The following is a 24,957-nucleotide window of genomic DNA, read 5'->3' on the forward strand; positions in this document are numbered from 1 at the left end:
GTTCATTTTTCTATGTTTTGTATTTCTTTGTTTTGGCCGGGTATGGTTCTCAATCAGGGACAGCTGTCTATCGTTGTCTCTGATTGGGAACCATACTTAGGCAGCCCCTTTTCCCACCTGTCTTTGTGGGTAGTTGTCTTGGTTTGTTGGCACTATTTTGGATTGTTTATTGTTTTTGTCTGCGTCATATAAACAAAGGAATATGTACGCTCACCACTCTGCACCTTGGTCCTCTTCTTTCGACAGCCATGACACTTCCTCTGTCCAGTGTCTGTGTTCTTTTGCCCATCTTAATATTTTATTTTTATTGGCCAGTCTGAGATATGGCTTTTTCTTGCAACTCTGCCTAGAAGTCCAGCATCCTGGAGTTGCCTCTTCACTGTTGACGTTGAGACTGGTGTTTTGCGGGTACTATTTAATGAAGCAGCCAGTTGAGGACTTGTGAGGCGTCTGTTTCTCAAACTAGACACTCTAATGTACTTGTCCTCTTGCTCAGTTGTGCACGGGGCCTCCCACTCCTCTTTCTGTTCTGTGAAGAGAGTAGTACACAGCGTTGTACGAGCTTTTCAGTTTCTTGGCAATTTCTCGCATGGAATAGCATTAATTTCTCAGATCAGGAATAGATTGACGAGTTTTAGAAAAAAGTTAATTGTTTCTGGCCATTTTGAGCCTGTAATCGAACCCACAAATGCTAAAGCTCCAGATACTCAACTAATCTAAAGAAGGACATTTTTCTTGATTCTTTAATCAGAATAAGAAGTTTTCAGCTGTGCTAACATAATTGCAAAAGTTTTCTAATACTCAATTAGCCTTTTAAAACGATAAACTTGGATTAGCTAGCACAAGATGCCATTGGAACACAGGAGTGATGGTTGCTGATAATGGGCCTCTGTACGCCTATGTAGAAATTCCATTTAAAAAATCAGCTGTTTCCAGCTACAATAGTCATTGACAACATTAACAATGTCTACACTGTATTTCTGATCAATTTGATGTTGTTTTAATGGACAGAAAATGTGCTTTTCTTTCAAAAACATAGACATTTTTAAGTGACCCCAAACTTTTGAACGGTAATGTGTTTTTTTTTTTTTTTTTCTGTTTATTTTCACCTTTATGCAACCAGGTAGGCAAGTTGAGAACAGGTTCTCATCAACAATTGAGACCTAGCCAAGATAAAGCAAAGCAGTTCGACACATACAACAACACAGAGTTACACATGGAGTAAAACAAACATACAGTCAATAATACAATAGAAAATAAGTCAATATACAATGTGAGCAAATGAGGTGAGATAAGGGAGGTAAAGGCAAAACAAGGCCATGGTGGCGAAGTAAATACAATATAACAAGTAAAACACTGGAATGGTAGATTTGCAGTGGAAAAATGTGAAAAGTAGAAATAGAAATATTGGGGTGCAAAGGAGCAAAGTAAATAAATAAATACAGTAGGGGAAGAGGTAGTTGTTTGGGCTAAATTATAGATGGGCTATGTACAGGTGCAGTAATCTGTGAGCTGCTCTGACAGCTGGTGCTTAAAGCTAATGAGGGAGATAAGTGTTTCCAGTTTCAGAGATTTTTGTAGTTCATTCCAGTCATTGGCAGCAGAGAACTGGAAGGAGAGGCGGCCAAAGGAGGAATTGGTTTTGGGGGTGACCAGAGAGATAAACCTGCTGGAGCGCGTGCTACAGGTGGGTGTTGCTATGGTGACCAGCGAGCTGAGATAAGGGGGGACTTTACCTAGCAGGGTCTTGTAGATGACCTGGAGCCAGTGGGTTTGGCGACGAGTATGAAGCGAGGGCCAGCCAACGAGAGCGTACAGGTCGCAGTGGTGGGTAGTATATGGGGCTTTGGTGACAAAACGGATGGCACTGTAATAGACTGCATCCAATTTAGTAGGGTATTGGAGGCTATTTTGTAATTGACATCGCCGAAGTCGAGGATCGGTAGGATGGTCAGTTTTATGATGGTATGTTTGGCAGCATGAGTGAAGGATGCTTTGTTGCGAAATAGGAAGCCAATTCTAGATTTAACTTTGGATTGGAGATGTTTGATGTGAGTCTGGAAGGAGAGGTTTTTTGTTGTTGTTTTTTTCACCTTTATTTAACCAGGTAGGCTAGTTGAGGACAAGTTCTCATTTGCAACTGCAACGTGGCCAAGATAAAGCATAGCAGTTTGACACATACAACAACACAGAGTTACACATGGAATGAACAAAACATACAGTCAATAATACAGTAGAAAAAAAAGATGTAGTGAGTGCAAATAAGGTCAAATAAGGAAGTTATTAAGGCAATAAATAGGCCATGGTGGCGAAGTAATTACAATATGGCAATTAAACACTGGAATGGTAGATGTGCCAAAGTTGGATGTGCAAGTAGAGATACTGTGGTGCAAAAGGAGCTAAATAAATAAATACAGTATGGGAATGAGGTAGATAGATGGGCTTTATACAGATGGGCTATGAACAAGTGCATCGTTCTGTGAGCTGCTCTGACAGCTGGTTCTTAAAGCTAGTGAGGGAGATGGGAATCTCCAGCTTCAGTCATTTTTGCAGTTCGTTCCAGTCAGTGGCAGCAGAGAACTGGAAGGAAAGGCGACCAAAGTAGGAATTGGCTTTGGGGGTGACCAGTAAGATATACCTGCTGGAGTGTGTGCTACGGTAACCAGCGAGCTGACATAGGGCGGGACTTTACCTAGCAGAGACTTGTAGATAACCTGTAGCCAGTGGGTTTGGCGACGAGTATGAAGCTAGGGCCAGCCAACGAGAGCGTACAGGTCGCAGTGGTGGGTAGTATATGGGGCTTTGGTGACAAAACAGATGGTAGGATAGACTATATCCAGTTTGCTGAGTAAAGTGTTGGAGGCTATTTTATAGATGACTTCGCCAAAGTCAAGGATCGGTAGGATGGTCAGTCTTACGAGGGTATGTTTGGCAGCATGAGTGAAGGATGCTTTGTTGCGAAATAGGAAGCCGATTCTAGATTTAATTTTTGATTGGAGATGCTTAATGTGATTCTAGAAGGAGAGTTTACAGTCTAGCCAGACACCTAGGTATTTGTAGTTATCCACGTATTCTAAGTAGTGATGCTGGATGGGTGGGCAGGTGCGGGCAATGATCGGTTGAATAGCATGCATTTAGTTTTATTTGTGTTTAAGAGCAGTTGGAGGCCACGGAAGGAGAGTTGTATGGCATTGAAGCTCATCTGGAGGTTAGTTAAAAAAGTGTATAAAGAGGTGCCAGAAGTAGACAGAATGGTGTCGTCTGCGTAGAGGTGGATTAGAGAATCACCAGCAATAAGAGCGACATCATTGATGTATACAGAGAAGAGAGTCGGCCCAGAATTGAACGCTGTAGGCACCCCCATAGAGACTGCCAGAGGTCCGGACAACAGGCCCTTGAATTTGTCACACTGAGCTCTATCAGAGAAGTAGTTGGTGAACCAGGCGAGGCAGTCATTTGAGAAACCAAGGCTGTTGAGTCTGCCAATAAGAATGTGGTGATTGACAGAGTCGAACGCCTCGAACAGGTCGATGAATAAAGCTGCACAGTAATGTCTCTTATCAATGGCGGTTAAGATATCGTTAAGGACCTTGAGCGTGGCTGAACTCGGAAACCAGATTGCATAGCGGAGAAGGTACGATGTGATTCAAAATGGTCAGTAATCTGTTTGTTAACTTGGCTTTCGAAGACTTTAGAGATGCAGGGTAGGATAGATAAAGGTCTGTAGCAGTTTGGGTCAAGAGTGTCCCCCCCTTTGAAGAGGGGGATGACCGCGGCAGCTTCCCAATCTTTGGGAATCTCAGAAGATACGAAAGAGAGGTTGAACAGGCTAGTAATAGGGGTTGCAACAATTTCGGCAGATCATTTAACTTCTTCGATATAGGGGGCGCTCTTTTAATTTTTGGATAAAAAAACGTTCCCGTTTTAAACAAGATATTTTGTCACGAAAAGATGCTCGACTATGCATATAATTGACAGCTTTGGAAAGAAAACACTGACGTTTCCAAATCTGCAAAGATATTATCTGTGAGTGCCACAGAACTGATGCTACAGGCGAAACCAAGATGAAATTTCAAACAGGAAATGCCCCAGATTTTGAATGCGCTTTGTTCCAATGTCTCCTTATATGGCTGTGAATGTGCAAGGAATGAGCCTACACTCTCTGTTATTTCCCCAAGGTGTCTGCAGCATTGTGACATATTTGTAGGCATATCATTGGAAGATTGACCATAAGCGACTACATTTACCAGGTGCCCCGCTTGGTGTCCTCCGTTGCAATTATTGCGCAATCTCCAGCTGCGTGTATTTTACCATTTGCTGAAGGAGGAGAAACCAAACTGCCACGAATTACTTATCCTCGAATAGATATGTGAAAAACACCGTGAGGATTGATTCTAAACAACGTTTGCCATGTTTCTGTCGATATTTTTTGAAAAAAGTTTGGCGTTGTAATGACTGAATTTTCAGTTTTGTTTCTTAGCCAAACGTGATGAACAAAACGGAGCGATTTCTCCTACACAAATAATATCTTTGGAAAAACTGAACATTTGCTATCTAACTGAGAGTCTCCTCATTGTAAACATCCGAAGTTCTTCAAAGGTAAATGATTTTATTTGAATGCTTTTCTTGTTTTTGTGAAAATGTTGCCTGCTGAATGCTAGGCTTAATGCTATGCTAGCTATCAATACTCTTACACAAATGCTTGTGTAGCTATGGTTGAAAAGCATATTTTGAAAATCTGAGATGACAGTGTTGTTAACAAAAGGCTAAGCTTGTGAGCCAATATATTTATTTCATGTCATTTGCGATTTTCATTAATAGTTAACGTTGCGTTATGGTAATGAGCTTGAGGCTATAATTACGCTCCCGGATACGGGATTGCTCGACGCAACAGGTTAAGAAAGAGAGGGTCCAGATTGTCTAGCCCAGCTGATTTGTAGGGGTCCAGATTTTGCAGCTCTTCAGAACATCAGCTATCTGGATATGGGTGAAGGAGAAATGGTGGGGGCTTGGGCGGGTTGCTGTGGAGGGTGCCGGGCAGTTGACCGGGGTAGGGGTAGCCAGCTGGAAAGCATCGCCAGCCGTAGAGAAATGCTTATTGAAATTCTCAATTCTAGTGGATTTGTCGGTTGTAACAGTGTTTCCTAGCCTGAGAGCAGTGGGCAGCTGGGAGGAGGTGCTCTTATTCTCCATGGACTTTACAGTGTCCCAGAACTTTTTTGAGTTTGTGTTGCAAGAAGCAAATATCTGCTTGAAAAAGCTAGCCTTGGCTTTTCTAACTGCCTGTGTATATTGGTTTCTAACTTCCCTGAAAGTTGCACAACACGGGGGCTGTTCGCTGCTAATGCAGAACACCACATGATGTTTTTGTGTTGGTTAAGGGCAGTCAGGTCTGGAGAGAACCAAGGGCTATATCTGTTCCTGGTTCTAAATTTCTTAAATGGGGCATGCTTATTTAAGATGGTGAGGAAGGCATTTTTAAAAAAAACAGGTCAATATCCTTCCAGGATACCCGGGGCAGGTCGATTAGAAAGGCCTGCTAGCTGAAGTGTTTCAGGGAGCGTTTGACAGTGATGAGTGGAGGTCGTTCGACCACTGACCCATTACGGATGCAGGCAATGAGGCAGTGATCGCTGAGATCTTGGTTGAAAACAGCAGAGGTGTAATGTATGTATGTATGTATGTATTTATGTCTGTATGTATGGACATATGTATGGGGCCCTTGTTCTTAACTGGAAATGTAGCTGGAAGTACACGTGAGCAACTCACTCTCACCCAAATTTCCCATTGACATTAATACTTAATATAGGCAAGAGTATGATGTAGTAACACACATACACTGTGTGGTAGAATTATGTGATTGATAAGACATGAAAGTATATTAAATAAATGAAAAGATTTGTTAGCAGAGAGGGAAATCTACAAAAAAGTTTGAGGTTTAGGTCCATTCTCACCTTCTTGGTGGCCTCTCCCTCTCCCCGTGGGCTACAGGGGGCTGGTGTCCACAGCATGCTGGGAGCGATGCACACAGACAGATTGAAGGCATTCATCTGGTTGTCTTCTGCATTTCCTTGGATACAGTGGAGCACGGCAACCACGTGTCTGAGAAGCAAGAGGTTTTCACTGGGCAGAAGATGGACTAACCTGAGGTGGGGGACGACGACAAAAAAATCAGTGATGAAAACACAACATTGACAACATCTGGTAAGACTGGATGTGTCAGACAAATAGATAGTGGGCAGAGAATGATGAGAATGATGGCAGAGAATGATGAGGGTGATCTTTGTTTTTCCTATGTGTTTGTGAAGGTGCGTTACGGGGAGTGTCAGTACCTATGGATGGCTAGCCATTTCTCCTCTTCCTCCTCTCTCTCCATCACTCCAACCCACTGCTCATACAGATCCACACAAAGCAGACTGCCTGGAACGTTCCGCAGGAAGTCCTGTTGGGGGACACAACCACAGGGACACAATTTAGGTTAGAACACCCCTTAAAAACTTATGTGAATATATTGAAGCAACATCTCAAGACATCATTCAGGAAGTTAAAGCTTGGTCGCAAATGGGTCTTCCAAATGGACAATGACCCCAAGCATACTTCCAAAGTTGTGGCAAAATGGCTTAAGGACAACAAAATCAAGGTATTGGAGTGGCCATCACAAAGCCCTGACCTCAATCCTATAGAAAATTTGAAATTTGAAAAACTGAAAAAGTGTGTGTGAGCAAGGAGGCCTACAAACCTGTCTCAGTTACACCAGCTCTGTCATGAGGAATGGGCCAAAATTCACCCAGCTTATTGTGGTAAGCTTGTGGAAGGCTACCCAAAATGTTTGACCCAAGTTAAACAATGTAAAGGCAATGCCAATCAAATACTATTTGGGTGTATGTAAACTTCTGACCCACTGGGAATGTGATGAAAGAAATAAAAGCTGAAATAAATCATTCTCTCTACTATTATTCTGACATTTCACATTCTTAAAATAAAGTGGTGACCCTAACTGACCCAAGACAGGTCATTTTTACTTGGATTAAATGTAAGGAATTGTGAAGAACTGAGTTTAAATGTATTGGCCTAAGGTGTATGTAAACTTCCGACTTCAACTGTATGCTTCTTTTATGTAGAGATTATATGAATCCTGAAAATATGGCACATAAAGTAGAACAGAATGCTATGAAAGAATCTGTGCAACTCAACTATTATGCAGTAATATTTTAGAGTAGTTGAAAGATGGCACAACCAGGTGTGTTTTACTGAAGCAATCTATCCTTTTACACTCAACGCTGTTTGTTTGTCAGCTCAGTTGTTTTCAGTTTGTTGGCTAGGATTGGGTATAGTAATAAAGTAATATGCCTAACTGAACAGCAGCATGTGTTGTGTGTGTGTGTGTGTCCTGTTCTGTCTGATCAAATACAGCTACAGGATTCCAGTAAAGCCTCCCAACATGTGCTTTGAATTGAGTGTGTTTTTCTACCTAAGCTTTGTCTTCCACTCCAATCACTTCACTACTTTCTGTCTGTCTAAGACTTTCTATAATTTCACACACACACACACACACACACACACACACACACACACACACACACACACACACACACACACACACACACACACACACACACACACACACACACACACACACACACACACACACACACACACACACACACACACACACACACACACAGGATATGGCGGTGAATATGTGTGTCTACAGCTGTGTTAGCTCTGTGCTGTGAATTATTCTAATGTGTTGAAGCAGGATGAAACAGATCCTTCAAACCTCCTCTCTCTCATGTCCCATTTTATCTGATCTGACAAGCCTGGCTAAACCCTTTAAACTCTGATTAATACAAAAGGACCCTGGTGTGTGTGTGTGTGCTTGCTTGCATTCTGTCCTACCTTGAAGACTGCGGCGGTGACGAACACAGACTCGTGTGTGAGTGTGTGTGTGTCCTCTGTCCCATTGTCCAGTCTGTCTCTCAGCTCTCTGCAGGCTTTGGCCCCTGCAGAGCGACGGAATATACCCCTGGTGTAGGGACCCTCCTGGTACAGAAACACCAGCATGTCCATGACAGGTTTGGGCAGGGTGTGGTCAGGGCGGCAGACGGAACTGAGAGACCGTCCGAACAGGCGTCCCGGGGTGGGGGACAGGAAGGTGGGGGACAGGGGGACACCGTCCAGTTGGCTACTGGACCCCCTCCAGAAGGCCCAGTTTATCAACAACCTCTTCCTCTTAACTGACTTCTGACCTGGCTCTATAGGGAGAGAGAGAGGGAGAGGGGGGTTTAGTCCAACATTAAAGACATTATTCTATTATGAAGTAGGGCCTACTGCTCAATAAAACACAACGAGAGGGAGAGAGATGGGGAGAGAGATGAAGACTTAATGGTGTTTGGAGAGAGCATAGGAAGGGAAAAAGAGTGAGAATGGTAGTGTGTGAGAGAGAGAGAGAGAGAGAGAGAATCAGGCATTGATTCAGAAAGAGACATGACTAGAGAGGGGTCTGAGTCTCATGGGGTGGAGATGGAGCGGTCTGTCTGGAGAGAGAGAGAGCTAGAGAGAGACAGAGAAAGAAAACGTGTTTGTGTGTGCTTAGTGAAACCATATTTATGAGACTTCGTATATCATGTTAAGTAGCTGTGAGTCCTTTGGAATTATTTCCAAAGGAAATAAAAAATGTAAAAAAGTATGAAATAAGTATTGTGAACCCTTTGGAATTATTTGGATTTCTGCATAAATTGGTCATCAAACTTGATCTGATCTTCATCTAAGTCACAACAATAGACAAACATTGTGTGCTTAAACTAATAACACAAACATTATTGTATTTTTCTTGTCTATATTGAATACATAACTTAAATATTCACGGTGTAGGTCGGACAAAGTATGTGAACCCCTAGGCTAATGAATTGGAGTCAGGATTGGAGTCAGGACTCAGCTAACATGGAGTCCAATCAATGAGACGAGATTGGAAAAATTGGTTACAGCTGCCTTGCCCTATAAAAAACACTCACAACATTTCAGTTTGCTCTTCACAAGGAGCATTGCCTGATGTGATCCATGCCTCAAACAAAAGAGATCTCAGAAGACCTCAGAAGACTTGTATAAAGCTGGAAAGGGTTACACAGGTATCTCTAAAAGCCTTGATGTTCATCTGTCCATGGTAAGACAAATGTCTATAAATTGAGAAAGTTCAGCACTGTTGCTACTATCCCTAGGAGTGACAGTCCTGCAAAGATGACTGCACGAGCACAGAGCAGAATGCAGAATGCTCAATGAGGTTAAGAAGAATCCTAGAGTGTCAGCTAAAGACTTCTCTGGAACATGCAAACATCTCTGTTGACGAGTCTACGATACGTAAAACACTAAACAAAAATGGTGTTCATGGGAGGACACCACGAAGAAGCCCCTGCTGTCCAAAAAAAGCATTGCTGCACGTCTGAAGTTTGCAAAAGTGCACCTGGATGTTCCACAGTACTACTGGCAAAATATTATGTGGACAGATGAAACTCGGGGCGGCAGGGTAGCCTAGTGGTTAGAGCGTTGGACTAGTAACCGGAAGGTTGCAAATTCAAATCCCCGAGCTGACAAGGTACAAATCTGTCGTTCTGCCCCTGAACAGGCAGTTAACCCACTGTTCCTAGGCCGTCATTGAAAATAAGAATTTGTTCCTAACTGACTTGCCTAGTTAAATAAAGGTAAAAAAAACAATTAAAAAAACAACTCCAGTTGAGATGTTTAGAAGGAACAATGTAGAAAAAAAGGCAGAGCACACCAACATCAAAACCTCATCCCAACTGTAAAGTACGGTGGACGGAGCATCATGGTTTGGGGCGGCTTAGCTGCCTCTGGGCCTGGACAGCTTTCTATCTTCGACAGAAAAATGAATTCCCAAGTTCATCAAGACATTTTGCAGGAGAATGCAATTTGTCTGCAAATTGAAGCTCAACAGAAGTTGGGTGATGCAACAGGACAACGACCCAAAACACAGAAGTAAATCAACAACAGAATGGCTTCAACAGAAGAAAATATACCTTCTGTAGTGGCCCAGTCAGAGTCCTGACCTCAACCCGATTGAGATGCTGTGACATGACCTCAAGAGAACAGTTTACACCAGACATCCCAAGAATATTGCTGAACTGAAACAGTTTTGTAAAGAGGAATGGTCCAAAATTCCTCCTGACCGTTGTGCAGGTCTGATCCGCAACTACAGAAAACGTTTGGTTGAGGTTATTGCTGCCAAAGGAGGGTCAACCAGTTATTAAATCCAAGGGTTCACATACTTTTCCCACCCTGCACTGTGAATGTTTACACAGTGTGTCCAATAAATACATGAAAATGTATAATTGTTTGTGTGTTACTAGTTTAAGCAGACTGTGTTTGTCTAATGTTGTGACCTAGATAAAGGTCAGATCAAAAGTTTATGACCAGTTTATGCAGAAATCCATGTATTTCCAAAGGGTTCACATACTTTTTCTTGCCACTGTATGTTACATACCGTGTGGGTCTATGTACAGTACCAGTCAAAAGTTTGGACACACCTACTCATTGAAGGGTTTTTCTTTATTGTTACTATTTTCTACGTTGCAGAGTAATATTGAAGTCATCAAAACGATGAAATAACACATACGGAATCATATAGTAACCAAAAAAGTTTCTGGATAAAAACATTAAATGTGTGTGAAGCACAGTTTATACTGTGTTTATAAGGGTGGGGGGTGGACAATAAAAGGCCCTTCCACATTAGCGGCACAACACCCCTAGCTGCCCAGGACCCTGCACGTTCAAATCTGACTTTAACACTCCAGCTTTACTCTCAGTTACATTTTGGAATCTAAATCAAAACAACATTGTTATAGAGCCGCTCCAACATTCTTAAACGAGCCCAAGCATCGTTAAATGTTTATAAAGTTGTAAATCACGCATCACTATATACCAGTGTGAGAAATCTTGGAGAGGGGGAATATTTAAAAGAGAGGGAACGAGGGGGAGAGAAAGAGAGAGAGGGCTGGTTGTATGGGCAATGTTTTGATCCTTTTATGGATTTTAATGGATCCATTTGGGTTTGTTGCAAAACAGATGCCATATTTCTCTCCTAGCCAATAAAAACCTTTCATTTTCTGGATGGATGGGTAAAAATATTTGGTGTCATAGCAGAGTTGACACACAAATCCATCAGTGACACCCTTCGCCATGTTTGTAAAACACTTGTTAGATGGAAATAATTAGGCTGGTGTAGCGAATATTGGACGGTGTGGTTAAATGGAGGCTTATGTAAGAACTTGACGGGGATAGAGAGGAATCTGAGGGTCTTGTGGGTGATTCAGTGGAGCGTCCTCAATGAGCATCCTGGAACACACTCTCTATATTCTCTCTCTCTCTCTCTCTCTCTCTCTCTCTTCTCTCTCTCTCTCATTCTGTACTTTCAGAGAGAAAGACGTATGAGGGAAAAGAAGGAGGTATGAAGTAAACAAGTGCAAAAAAGGGATGCAACACATTTTTGAAGGAAACGTAACCCTTTTTTTCTCGTTAATCCGTTCACTGTCGGTAAGGGGTCTCATACCTATGAGCGGAGCCTGTCTGAGGTCCACCCGGCTGGGCTTGAGGATGAACTGGCACTGGGTGTCTGGAGGGAGACACTGGTCCAGCAGCATCGTCCCCTGGTCCTCCTCCAGAGGAGGAATCGCATCCTTCCCTCCATCTCCTCCTGCTCCCACATTACGAATGTGACTCATCTTGATACTGAAGGGAAACTCGTGCCCTGAAGGGTTAGAGAGGAGACGGTCAGGAGGTTAGATGTCAGGGGACGTGAGTCTGTCCTGAGATGTGACCAGACCAGGTTTACAGTATTCAGCTAGTCTTTTACCTACCTCGTCGTTAACGGGAGGAAGAATACCAAAGCAGAGCAACTTTTGACCGCGGAGTAAAGAGTTGGAGTAGGTAGAAGTTGCCCCTGACCACTGATTAAGGTGTATGCTGGGTGTAAAAGGGCTGAGTAGGGTTGGGTAATGGAGGTAAACTCACCAATCAGAGGATAGGGGGAGTTATCCTTATAGGAGCTCATCCACAACTGGTGGTCTTTCACACAGCCCTAGAGAGAGAGAGAGAGAGAGAGAGAGAGAGAAAGAAATAATGGCACCAAAGAACACACTTCCAAAACATACCCACTCACACACACACACTCAGAAACAAGCGGACACACTTACCGAAATGCCGAACAGCTGTAGTGCCATTCGGATTACATCAGTGGTGCTGTCAGAATTACTGACAGCTAGAGTCTTAGCCTGGGGAAAAGCACAAAAACATTAAATAAATTAACACAAGCACACACACAACCATGAAAGAACCCCCACACACACACAGACCTGCACCACCGCATTCGTAAACTTACATAAGCACAATTCCCAATGTCCTTTGCAAATATTTTCAAAGGAATGGTCTTGGGGTCATCCTTCTCTTTCTCTTCATTTATTCGACTGGAGGAATGAAGGAAGTCAGAATTAGAAAATAACACTTTATTTCACACAAGCCATACTTCTAGTCTATTCTATACTGAAGTCAAGCCATAGAATATTACTGTCAGAGTAAGTTATGAAAAATATTGTCTCCCGTCAATTTTAGTTACCTTTTGATGAGAGAAAGCCACTTCTCCTTGTGCTCCACAGAACTGCAGACAGAGGAGACCGAAAATAAGAAGGGGAAATGAAGTCGGATAACCATCTTATTTTTCTCATCTTCTCTTACATAATGTGTCCCTCTAAAACTGCATAGTTCCTATGAATTCCTGGTGTCAAGGCATATAGTGTGTGTGTGGGATATTTTGAAATCCCTGGCTCTCTGTGGTCAGAGTAAGGGGGGATTACGATTAGGAATATGACCCAGGTTGTGGTGTGGTGGAGGGTTAAGAATTTAGTGGTTGTTACTCGTTCTGAGACACAGTACAACAAGTCCTGTGCTGTGCATACTCAATTAGGATTTATTATAGGGACTTTCTCACTATAAGTACAGAGTATACAGTAATAATACACTAACCAGTCTGCTTTCATACATAGGTGTGTGTGTGTGTGTGTGTGTGTGTGTGTGTGTGTGTGTGTGTGTGTGTGTGTGTGCGTGCGTGCGTGCGTGCGTGCGTGCGTGCGTGCGTGCGTGCGTGCGTGCGTGTACCTGAATGTGGCGACACAGTTGAAAGTGGGCCAGCCCATGACGAAGCTCCTTTCTGGACTGGTGGTGCCTTCACACACATCCTCCATACAGCCTGCTGTCCACATCTCACACATACGCACCTGAGCCTTCAGCTTGAAGTGTGTGGACGACCTGCAGGAAACACAAGAGGGTCACAAACAGTTTAATATACTAGCACACACACACACACACTGAATCACATATTTCTGAGCACATACAGTACATTAATTAATATCCATGGTCGAATTCTCAACATTCCTACATTATATATATATTTTCTACATTGTTGAATAATGGTGAAGACATCAAAACTATGAAATAATACTTATGGAATCATGTAGTAAACCAAACATTTGAGATTCTTCAAAGTAACCACCCTTTAACTTGATGACAGCTTTCCACTCTCGAATCGCCAGGGTCGAGAGGAGTTGTAGCCATCAGCGTGCCCCGGAGACGGGACGGGTCATGCAGTAAACCACGTCACATCCTGTTGGGCCCACAGCGAAACCACCAGCACCCATGGTCCCGGGGAAAGTCAACGGTCACGACACCCACGCTCTGTTCAATTCCTGGAGTGTGGTAACGCTCGTACAAGCGCGCCTGCTGGCCCATCCTACCAACCATGGTGAGGAGATGTCTGTCTCCTGTGTCCACGGCAACACCAAGCGGTATTCGACCGGGCAGGCCACCATCGTGATGCCACAAGGGAGCTGCCAGATGGTGGTAGGTGCCGTACCTGAATTGTCCAGTACCCCTCCTTGTGGGACGAGATTGTCCTCTGTTCACGGAACTGTGGAGGCACGAGCTTGGAAAAAGAGTACAAGCCGGCGACCGACGAGAGCACCGTCGGACTGCCACCTGTGTGACCCCGAAGCAAGTGTTTGCCAGCCCCGGGTCTTCGGACCAGGAGTCGGGGATCCGTGGGGGCGCCGGAACCAACCTCACCTGGTGAACAACCGGAGGAGGAACCCATGCCCCCCTCCTCAATTTCGAGGGACCCGCAGAGATACCTGCCCTGAGACCCCTGAGGGTACAGTTTGGGACCACCCAGTGGGAGGATCCAAACTTGAAAGCCGCCGCGGCCCAGGTGATAGTAGTGGATGGCCAGCTGTGGTATCAGGTGTTGCACGAACAGGGGGAACTTCAAAAAGTGTTGTTGCTGACCCGCCAGTAAGTCGGAACTGTTCTTCAGCTGGTCCACACTTATTTGTTTGGGGCCCACCTGGGAATGGAGAAAACCTGGGAACGGATCACCGCACGGTTCCACTGGCCAGGATTTGAAATGTATTTATTTAACCTTTATTTAAGTTGGCAAGTCAGTTAAGAACAAATTCTTATTTACAATGACGGCTTACCAAAAGGAAAAAAGGCCTCCTGCGGAGACGTGGGCCTGGGATAAAAATAAAAAAATAAATCCAATATGAATATAGGACAAAACACACATCATGACAAGAGAGACAACACTACAGAAAGAGAAACCTAAGACAACAACATAGCAAGGCAGCAACACATGACAACACAACATGGTAGCAGCACAAAACATGATACAAATATTATTGGGCACAGACAACAGCACAAAGGGCAAGAAGGTAGAGACAACAATACATCACACAAAGCAGCCACAACTGTCAGTAAGAGTGTCCATGATTGAGTCTTTGAATGAAGAGATTGAGATAACACTGTCCAGTTTGAGTGTTTGTTGCAGCTCGTTCCAGTCGCTAGCTACAGCGAACTGAAAAGAGGAGCGACCCAGGGATGTGTGTGTACTTTGGGGACCTTTAACAGAATGTGACTGGCAGAACGGGTGTTGTATGTGGAGGATGAGGGTTGCAGTAGATATCTCAGATAGGGGAAGTGAGGCCTAAGAGGGATTTATAAATAAGCATCAACCAGTGGATCTTGTGACGGGTATACAGAAATGACCAGTTTACAGAGGAGTATAGAGTGCAGTGATGTGTCCTATAAGGGGCATTGGTGACAAATCTGATGGCCGAATGGTAAAGAACATCTAGCCGCTCGAAAGCACCCTTACCTGCCGATCTATAAATTATGTCTCTGTAATCTAGCATGGGTAGGATGGTCATCTGAATCAGGGTTAGTTTGGCAGCTGGGGTGAAAGAGGAGCGATTAAGATAGAGGAAACCAAGTCTAGATTCAACTTTAGCCTGCAGCTTTGATATGTGCTGAGAGAAGGACAGTGCACCGTCTAGCCATACTCCCAAGTACTTGTATAAGCCTAAACCCTCAGAGGTAGTAATAACACCTGTGGGAAGACGGGCATTCTTCTTACCAAACCACATTACCTTTGTTTTGGTGGTGTTCAGAACAAGGATATGGGTAGAGAAAGTTTGTTGGACACTAAGAAAGCTTTGTTGTAGAGCATTTAACACAAAATCCGGGGAGGGGCCAGCTGAGAATAAGACTGTAACACCAGCATATAAATGGATGAGAGAGCTTCCTACTGCCTGAGCTATGTTGTTGATGTAAATTGAGAAGAGCTTGGGGCCTAGGATTGATCCTTGGGGTACTCCCTTGGTGACAGGCAGTGGCTGAGACAGCAGATTTTCTGGCTTTATACACTGAACTCTTTGAGAGAGGTAGTTAGCAAACCAGGCCAAAGACACCTCAGAGACACCAGTACTCCCACAAGAATGGAATGGTCTAGTGTATCAAAAGCTTTGGCCAAGTACATAAAAATAGCAACACCGTCTTGCTTAGAATCAAGGGCAATGGTGATATCATTGAGGACTTTTAAGGTTGCAGTGACACATCCATAACCTGAGCTGAAACCAGATTGCATACCAGAGCAAATACTATAGACATCAAGAAAGCCAGTCAGTTGATTATTGACAGGTTTTCCAACACTTTTGATAAACAAGGCAAAATAGAAATAGGCCTAAAACAGTTAAGATCAGTTTGATCTCCCCCTTTAAATAAAGGATGAAATGTGGCTGCCTTACAAGCAATGGGAACCTCCCCAGACAGGTGAGACAGGTTAAAAAGGTTGGAGATAGGCTTAGCGATGATAGGAGCAGCAACCTTAAAGTAGAAAGGGTCTAGTTTTGGGGTCAAGTTTACATAGCTCGTTTATTACCTCGGACTCAGTGACTGCCTGCAGGGAGAAACTTTGTAGAGAGGCAGGGGGAAAAGAGGGAGAAGCATCGGGGATAGTCGCATTAGAAGGGGTGAGAGATGAGGAAATGTTGGACGGACAGGGAGGCATGGCTAATGAGGGAGTCAAATAGGAATCCTGACTTTTGAAGTGGTGATTACAGAGCTGAGCTATGTGCTTCTTTCAGTAACAACCACATCATCAACATTAAGGAACATGGGCAGCTGTGAGGAGGAGGGTTTATTCTCTAGGTCTTTAACTGTTTTCCAGAACTTCTTGGGGTTAGACCCACAGGGAAGGAACTGCTCCTTAAAGTAACTAACTTTGGCCTTCCGGATATCCTGAGTGCACTTATTTCTCATTTGCCTGAACGTTAGCCAGGGATGAGGTGGGCCGTGGAAGACTATTGCTGCAGCTGCCTGGATTGTCAAATCACAACCCCAAAAGCACACTTCCGGAACCCACTGGTTCCCCTTCCGATCATCGGAGTGCCATTTGAACGCATCGCCATGGACGTAGTGGGCCCCTGGAAAAAATGGCTTGAGGACACCTGTTCATCCTGGTGGTAGTAGATTATGCGATCCGATATCCCGAGGCCATTCCCCTAAGGCGGCAGTCTCCAAGGGAATCGCCGGGAGCTGTTCCACCTCTTCAGCCGGGTGGGCATCCCGAACAAGATCAAGGTACCGAGTTCATGTCCCGACTAATGAAAGATTTGTGTGCTCTCTTATGGATAAAGCAGATCCGGAACTACGTCCTTCATCCGGAGACGGATGGGCTCATCAAGCGGTTAAACAAGACGCTCAAACAAATGTTGCGGAAGGTCATTGAGCGGGACAGGAAGAACTGGGACCAGCTACTACCCCACCTAATGTTCTCGATCCGAGAAGTGCCCCATTCTCCACTGAGTTTTCCCCCTTTGAACTCCTCTATGGGAGGAGACCATGCAGCCTACTATATCTTGGCAAGGAGGTGTGGGAAGCCCAGCCAACCTCCTTACGCAGTGTGGTGGAACATGTATAGACGATGAGGGAGTGGATAACAGCCATATGGCCATTGGTAAGGGAACATATGGAGAAGGCCCAGTGCGCCCAAGCCGGGGTACCCAGCCCCGAGAGTTCCATGTGGGTGACATGGTGCTCATTATAATCCCCACCACAGAAAGTAAGTTCCGGACAATACGGCACTGGCCATACGAGGTGAAAGAGAAGATGGGACCCATAAATTACTGCGTACGGCAGCCGGGGAGACGGAAACCCCAACAAATTTACCACGTGAATCAATTGAAGAGGTGGCACGTAAGGACAGCCTTGGCAGTGTTGTGGACAAAACCCGGGATATCAACTGGTCCTGAGCAATGAGGACCTCAAACTGGCCCAGAAGCAAGCGATCCAGGAGCTCATCTGTCACGCCTTGACCTTAGTTATCTTTGTTTTCTTTATTATTTTGGTTAGGTCAGGGTGTGACGAGGGTGGTATGTGTGTTTTTGTCTTGTCTATGGTTTTTTGCATATCTATGGGGTTTTGGTTTGTCTAGGTAAATGTAGGTCTATGGTGGTCTGAATTGGTTCCCAATCAGACTCAGCTGTTTATCGTTGTCTCTGATTGGGGATCCTATTTAGGTTGCCATTTGCCATTTTGGTTTTGTGGGTTATTGTCTATGTATAGTTGCCTGTCAGCACTCGTGTCTTATAGCTTCATGGTTGTTTTGTTGTTTAGCTAGTTTGTTTAGTGTTCTTCGTCTAAATAAAGAAGAATGTATTCTTATCACGCCGCGCCTTTTTCTCCTCGTTACGACGAACGTGACATCATCGATCGGAACACCAACGTGTTTTCCGAGAAGCCGGGACGAACGACCCTCATTCAACACCACGTCCTCACCCAGCCTGGATAAACGGTACAAGGTGGAGTACCTTTTGTTATTTGATTGGATGTGGGAACGTCAAGCTCCAGGAGAGGAAGGTCCAGGCGGTTTGTGACTAGCCCGTTCCCCGCACCAAGACACAGGTCAAGTCCTTCCTGCGGCTGGCGGGATACTATAGCGGGTTTATCCCAACTTTGCGGCTATAACCTCTACCCTTACCGATCTGACCAGGGCCTGCCTCCCGAAAACAATGAAGTGGTCAGATGAGGCCAAAGCGGCTTCAGGTGCTTGAAGGAAGCCCTGTGCTCCCATTCAGTTCTCGTGAGGCCCGATTTCCAGGTACCAATGCTGGTGCAGACGAGGCCTGGTGACAGATAGAGTTTACATCACGGGGCAGTGGCTCCCTCTGCTGGATGTGTCAGGTCTCGAACTGGTCCTTTTCTTTATTGGTTTAAATAAACACCCTTGAAACTGAGGTATAACACTAGTCCGTGTCTGATTTGTGTAAACGTCTAGATCAAACCCCCTGTTCTGCCACAAGACACATAAACACATAAATAAACCTATATACTGTACACATGTCTCTGTCTGTGCACACATGCACACCTCCGATACACACACGTACTCCTTCCTAACTTCCTAGCCTACTATTTTTCACCCATAATGTAATTATAGCTGTCTCCACTGTATGGGTCAGCTCCACCCAGGGGCACGTGATGTTGAATATAGGTTGGAGAGAGAGGCCCAGTTCTGCTGACACAACATCTCAGCAACGTTGGTTCAACACCCTGATCGTTGCCTGAAGGTTGTGTTGTGGGTGGGGAGCCCCTCGGTGGTCTTTGATCTGGGATGGATCAGATGGATTTGATTGGCTGAGAGGTAATTATAGACTGGATAGGAGTGATGGAGGGATGGAGTAGAGGAAAGATGGGATAAGAGAGGGATATGTCTCACAGACCTGGAACGGGTGTTTTTAGACTTGCTGGAGGGAAAAGAGATGGAATGCTGTTTTTAGCGCCTCTCTCTCACTCTCTCACACACACACACACACACACACACACACACACACACACACACACACACACACACACACACACACACACACACACACACACACACACACACACACACACACACACACACACACACACACACAGAGAGACACAGAGAGAGACTCACTTGGCCTTGGCGATAAGGAGTGTGTCAGTGAAGAGGAAGAGGTGTCTCTCCTGTGTCTGTAAACCGGTCTGCAGCTGGGTGTGGGCGTGGGCCAGGAACACCCTCCATGGAGAGAGGAATGCCTGCACCAGGGGACACTTCTCTGGGCTGCTTGGGGACAGGCAGTTCTCCCTGTCAACACACACACACATCACACACTGTTAGAATAACCAGGTCATCAGACAGTAGAGGGGTCATTTCACGTTGGCTCCCAATGGGCCAATGGGTCAGGAGGATAACTGTTTGGGGTCAGAATGAGAGGAGGTGTGGGTCCCCTGGGTTGAGTTTATGGATGAACCCTGTGGTCATACAATTACACATGCAAAGACACACAGAAGCACAGAGATATAACCTCTGTATCAGGTTCTAGGGAAAGATACGTCTTTCTGAATGATGTCAATATCTGCCATGGGCAAGTACAGCAGATGGAACAAGTTGGCCTTTTTCCAGGAACAACGGAAATAGTTGCAGGGCTCTGTCCTTTCCTGTTTACAGCAGGCAGTAAGATCGGATTCTCAGCTCACATTCGAGAGATAATGGCCCTGTACACACACGGGTGCACACACAGATATTCCTAACCACCAACCCCAGAGAACTCCCTTCAAACAGTTTCTTCCTAACACTGGGAAGAACCAAAAGCTTGGCATCAAATATCCCTGCACACTCATTTTACAGATCTCTTTTGTCATTGACTTGTGTAATTAATCAGTTATGTATTGTAATTACCTAATGAAAGACAGAGTGACTCCGACGTGCCTTGGTCTTTCTATGTTTTTAAAACTCTTCCTATTCCAAAAAGAGTGAGTGAAAGAGGATCACAGACTAAGGTCTTCAGTTTCCTATTGATTCATTGCTTCTGGATGAGTATTAAAGGCCGAAACCACGATTCAAAACTAGGGTGGAATTTGTAGGAGGGACAATTGGGAGAGGTTCATACCCCTGGACCCCTAAAAAGTCTGAAAATATAACCCTAACTAACACCATAACAAAAGACCACTTAGAACAAGCTTCAACGACTCTCAGGGTGATTATAAAACCATATCACACCTACCTTCTCTAACCACTTTTCTTAATACATAATATATCAAGGAAGTGCCTAAGTCATAGAGTCCACACACACACAGAACAGATTCACATAATATCTCTCTCTCCTTCTATACAGACACCAAACTTCCATATTCAACCCACATCCCTTCCCCTGAATGGTTTATTGGCAGCTGAGCTCCTGTTCCGTTGAAGCTGATGGATGATTGGCTAACAACACCATTGTGTGTCATATAATGTTGATAAATTGGACACAGAGGTAATTTGCATACACACCACATACACGGCCATTTTTGTTGGGGAACAGTCCTGTGGAGCGAGATGTTGACTTTTCAGAAAAGGGTTGTTTATTCTCGGGGGGCTCCTGTGGGGTAAGGCCTCTAAGCCCAACCCTGTGAGACAACAGCACAACACAGCATACTAATGTCCCAGCATACCTTTAGGGAGAGAATTGTGAATATTGATGAGCCTGCCATCACTATATCAGACCTAGTAGCCAATCAGAATGCCACCCTCTTATCCTGATTATAGTCACATAGGCTTTCCTTGGTACCTAGACTCTCTCTCTCTCTCTCTCTCTCTCTCTCTCTTGCTCTCTCTGACACACACACACAAGGAGGTGGGGTGTGTCAAGGTTACCGGGGGCTGCAGCCACAGGAGATGAGGTCACCCTGGTCCAGATGTGTGTGTTGTAACACCCCCCGTCTGGATGAGAACATCTGTAAGAAGAGACCCCCCAGAGGACAGCAGCTGTCCCTCAGATGCCACACACACACACAAACCCTACCTCATCTCCACACTACGTATGTTCTCTAGGCCCTGTGACCCTCCTGCTCTGTATCACCGAGACAGACACATTACACATCCTTATAGTATCTTAATAATGGCTCAACCCCGCCTATTTCTACAATTGTTCTTCTTAAAATCTGATTTTAAACCTAAAATAAAGCATAATGTTAAAGCAAATGTTTTTTTTTTCATACATTTTTATGACAGAGACAATTTTGACTTTGTGGTTATAGTAACTAGTGACAACACAGCACAACCCAGCATGCCTTTAGGGAGAGAATGGTGAATATTGATGAGCCAGTCATCACTATTTCAGGCTGACTAGCCAATCAGAACGCCTAACGAATATCACCGCCCTCTTATACTGATCATGGTCACACTGGCTTTCCTTGATGTACCCTCCCTCCCTCCCTCCCGCTCTCCCTCTTTCACTCTCTCTGACACACACACACACACACACACAAGGAGGTGGGGAGTGTCAAGGTTACCGGGGGCTGCAGCCAGGAGATGAGGTCACCCTGGTCCAGATGTGTGTGTTGTAACACCCCCCCCCGTCTGGATGAGAACATCTGTAAGAAGAGACCCCCCAGAGGACAGCAGCTGTCCCTCAGATGCCACACACACACACAAACCCTACCTCATCTCCACACTACGTATGTTCTCTAAGCCCTGTGACCCTCCTGCTCTGTATCCCCCAGACAGACACATTACACATCCTTATAGGACACTGTCCTTTTGCTTTGCTCTGGTTAAATTCTGTGTGTTAGTGTTATCTCTACCATATACACTCCAACAATGAATGGCCAACAGCTCTCCTGAGAATTTGAGCTAATTTATTGTCGAGGCTAATTTATCATCAATTTGTCTGCACCTGTCTAGACCTAAGTAGTGCACTTGACTTCTCAGAGGTGCACGAAAGGTTTAGCAGTTTATGATAACAATCCGAGGGAAAAGTAAATCAATTGTGGTTTAACAAGACCCCTTGGTTAGAAACAGGGGGGGAGAACTTTTTGTAAATCTCATTGGCTTACTGTATGTAACTTTTGAACTTTGACCGGGTTTGTCAAACAGTGTGTTTGGACCTAGAGGTGTGTGTGTGTTTTGCGTGTTTATCGTGTGTGTGTGTGTGTGTGTGTGTGTGTGTGTGTGTGTGTGTGTGTGTGTGTGTGTGTGTGTGTGTGTGTGTGTGTGTGTGTGTGTGTGTGTGTGTGTGTGTGTGTGTGTGTGTGTGTGAAAAGGGTTAGCATTAGCTTGAGTTATCCTCCAGACCAACACCACTGACACTCTGTGAAGTGCTGTGATTAACGGTGCAGTGTGTGTGTATACATGCGTGTGTGTATGTATGTTAGCCATCTTGTCAACCATGGTGAGAGACCTAAGCCAAAGTGCACACTGCACCAATACACTGCTGCCAATATACCATGGTTACGTCTTGAATGAAGATGACACAACTGACAATTGGATTTATAATCCAAACTTTAGCTGACCAAGAGGACTACACTCACTTTATCTCTTTTCCCATCCACCCAAGCTTTCTCAAATATACACACTCACACACACCCCTGCACACCTCTTCTATTCACAATCTGTTCCCTTATCTAGCATGAGTCATCCAGTGTATCCAGTGAGATGGAGTGGACCCCTGAAGTATGGGAGATGGAGTGGACCCCTGAAGTATGGGAGATGGAGTGGACCCCTGAAGTATGGGAGATGGAGTGGACCCCTGAAGTATGGGAGATGGAGTGGACCCCTGAAGTATGGGTGATGGAGTGGACCCCTGAAGTATGGGAGATGGAGTGGACCCCTGAAGTATGGGAGATGGAGTGGACCCCTGTAGCTGGCAGATGAGATGTAGCAGGAGTGGAACCCCTGTAGCAGGGAGATGGATGGAGGACCCCTGTAGCAGGGGAGAGATGGAGTGGACCCCTGTAGCAGGGAGATGGGTGGACCCCTGTAGCAGGGGAGATGGAGTGGACCCCTGTAGCAGGGGAGATGGAGTGGACCCCTGTAGCAGATGAGATGGAGTGGACCCCTGTAGCTGGCGAGATGCAGTGGACCCCTGTAGCAGATTAGATGGAGTGGACCCCTGTAGCAGGGAGATGGAGTGGACCCCTGTAGCAGGGGAGATGGAGTGGACCCCTGTAGCTGGCAAGATGCAGTGGACCCCTGTAGCAGGGGAGATGGAGTGGACCCCTGTAGCAGGGGAGAAGGAGTGGACCCCTGTAGCAGGGGAGATGTAGTGGACCCCTGTAGCTGGCGAGATGCAGTGGACCCCTGTAGCAGGGGAGATGGAGTGGACCCCTGTAGCAGGGAGATGGAGTGGACCCCTGTAGCAGGGGAGAAGTGGGTAGTGGGGAGACCCCTGTAGCAGGGGAGATGGAGTGGACCCCTGTAGCAGGGGGGAGATGGAGTGGACCCCTGTAGCAGGAGGACCCCTGTAGCAGGGGAGATGGAGTGGACCCCTGTAGCAGGGGAGAAGGAGTGGACCCCTGTAGCTGGGAGATGGAGTGGACCCCTGTAGCAGATGAGATGGAGTGGACCCCTGTAGCAGGGGAGATGGAGTGGACCCCTGTAGCAGGGGAGATGGAGTGGACCCCTGTAGCAGGGGAGATGGAGTGGACCCCTGTAGCAGGGGAGATGGAGTGGACCCCTGTAGCAGGGGAGATGGAGTGGACCCCTGTAGCAGATGAGATGGAGTGGACCCCTGTAGCTGGCGAGATGCAGTGGACCCCTGTAGCAGGGGAGATGGAGTGGACCCCTGTAGCAGGGGAGATGGAGTGGACCCCTGTAGCAGGGGAGATGGAGTGGACCCCTGTAGCAGGGGAGATGGAGTGGACCCCTGTAGCAGATGAGATGGAGTGGACCCCTGTAGCAGTGAGATGGAGTGGACCCCTGAAGTATGGAGGATGGAGTGGACCCCTGTAGCTGGCGAGATGGAGTGGACCCCTGTAGCAGGGGAGATGGAGTGGACCCCTGTAGCAGGGGAGATGGAGTGGACCCCTGTAGCAGGGGAGATGGAGTGGACCCCTGTAGCAGGGGAGATGGAGTGGACCCCTGTAGCAGGGGAGATGGAGTGGACCCCTGTAGCAGGGGAGATGGAGTGGACCAATGTAGCAGGGGAGATGGAGTGGACCCCTGTAGCAGGGGAGATGGAGTGGACCCCTGTAGCAGGAGAGATGGGGGTCTTATAACAATACCACCAGTGTGTTCTTTCCAAAACTCACTTCATGGTTCTTGGAAAGCAATGCCAACACACTTTGTCTTTCATAAATAGGGTAGAAGGAGTGCTGTAGGGTGGTATGGTTGTTGAGAGTGATGTTGTAGCGTAGGGAAGGACAAGAAGCCATGTTCTGTACCTACATAAGTTCTCGTGTGGACAATGACCATAGTCAATGTACCGTATATACAGTAACTGTCATATAACGCCAGTGGTAGAAGGTAGTAGAGAGGGCTCCAGGCTATTAGAAATAATAAGAGAAGTGAAGCTCTGTGTTATAAAACTCTCCATAACAGGAAATCTCCTGCATGACACATGGTGCCTGGTGGCCATGGAAAACAGGGTCTTGAATATTGTTAAAACTATGTTTAGTTTCTAGTATCCCCCTCCTCCCATATCTATTTCACTGCTGCAGGCCAGGGTGCTCTGTGGAAGTGTGTCCTGTATTATATTGTTCCTCAGGGGGGACTGACTTTAGCCCTGGAGTCATAAAGCTGGAGCAGGATGAGGAGACATTTAGATGAGGTGACGG

At 45.6% G+C, this 24,957-nt stretch overlaps 1 protein-coding gene across 3 annotated transcripts in view; it reads right to left on the minus strand.

Moving 5' to 3' along the window:
* The window catches only part of LOC118366628 (rho GTPase-activating protein 20-like), a 66,439-nt gene that overhangs the window by 17,195 nt on the left and 24,287 nt on the right, over positions 1–24,957 (minus strand). For all 3 annotated transcript variants that reach the window (XM_052493376.1, XM_052493375.1, XM_052493374.1), the window contains exons 3-12: positions 19,337–19,507; positions 13,165–13,314; positions 12,626–12,667; positions 12,392–12,476; positions 12,207–12,284; positions 12,025–12,091; positions 11,564–11,761; positions 7,900–8,255; positions 6,333–6,442; positions 5,955–6,144 (exon numbers count right to left, since the gene is read on the minus strand). In XM_052493376.1, the coding sequence (XP_052349336.1) occupies positions 5,955–6,144; positions 6,333–6,442; positions 7,900–8,255; positions 11,564–11,761; positions 12,025–12,091; positions 12,207–12,284; positions 12,392–12,476; positions 12,626–12,667; positions 13,165–13,314; positions 19,337–19,507 (1,447 nt within the window). The remainder of the gene's footprint in view (positions 1–5,954; positions 6,145–6,332; positions 6,443–7,899; positions 8,256–11,563; positions 11,762–12,024; positions 12,092–12,206; positions 12,285–12,391; positions 12,477–12,625; positions 12,668–13,164; positions 13,315–19,336; positions 19,508–24,957) is intronic.

This window comes from Oncorhynchus keta, chromosome 34 (assembly GCF_023373465.1).
Source record: "Oncorhynchus keta strain PuntledgeMale-10-30-2019 chromosome 34, Oket_V2, whole genome shotgun sequence".
Classification (NCBI taxonomy): Eukaryota; Metazoa; Chordata; class Actinopteri; order Salmoniformes; family Salmonidae; genus Oncorhynchus; species Oncorhynchus keta.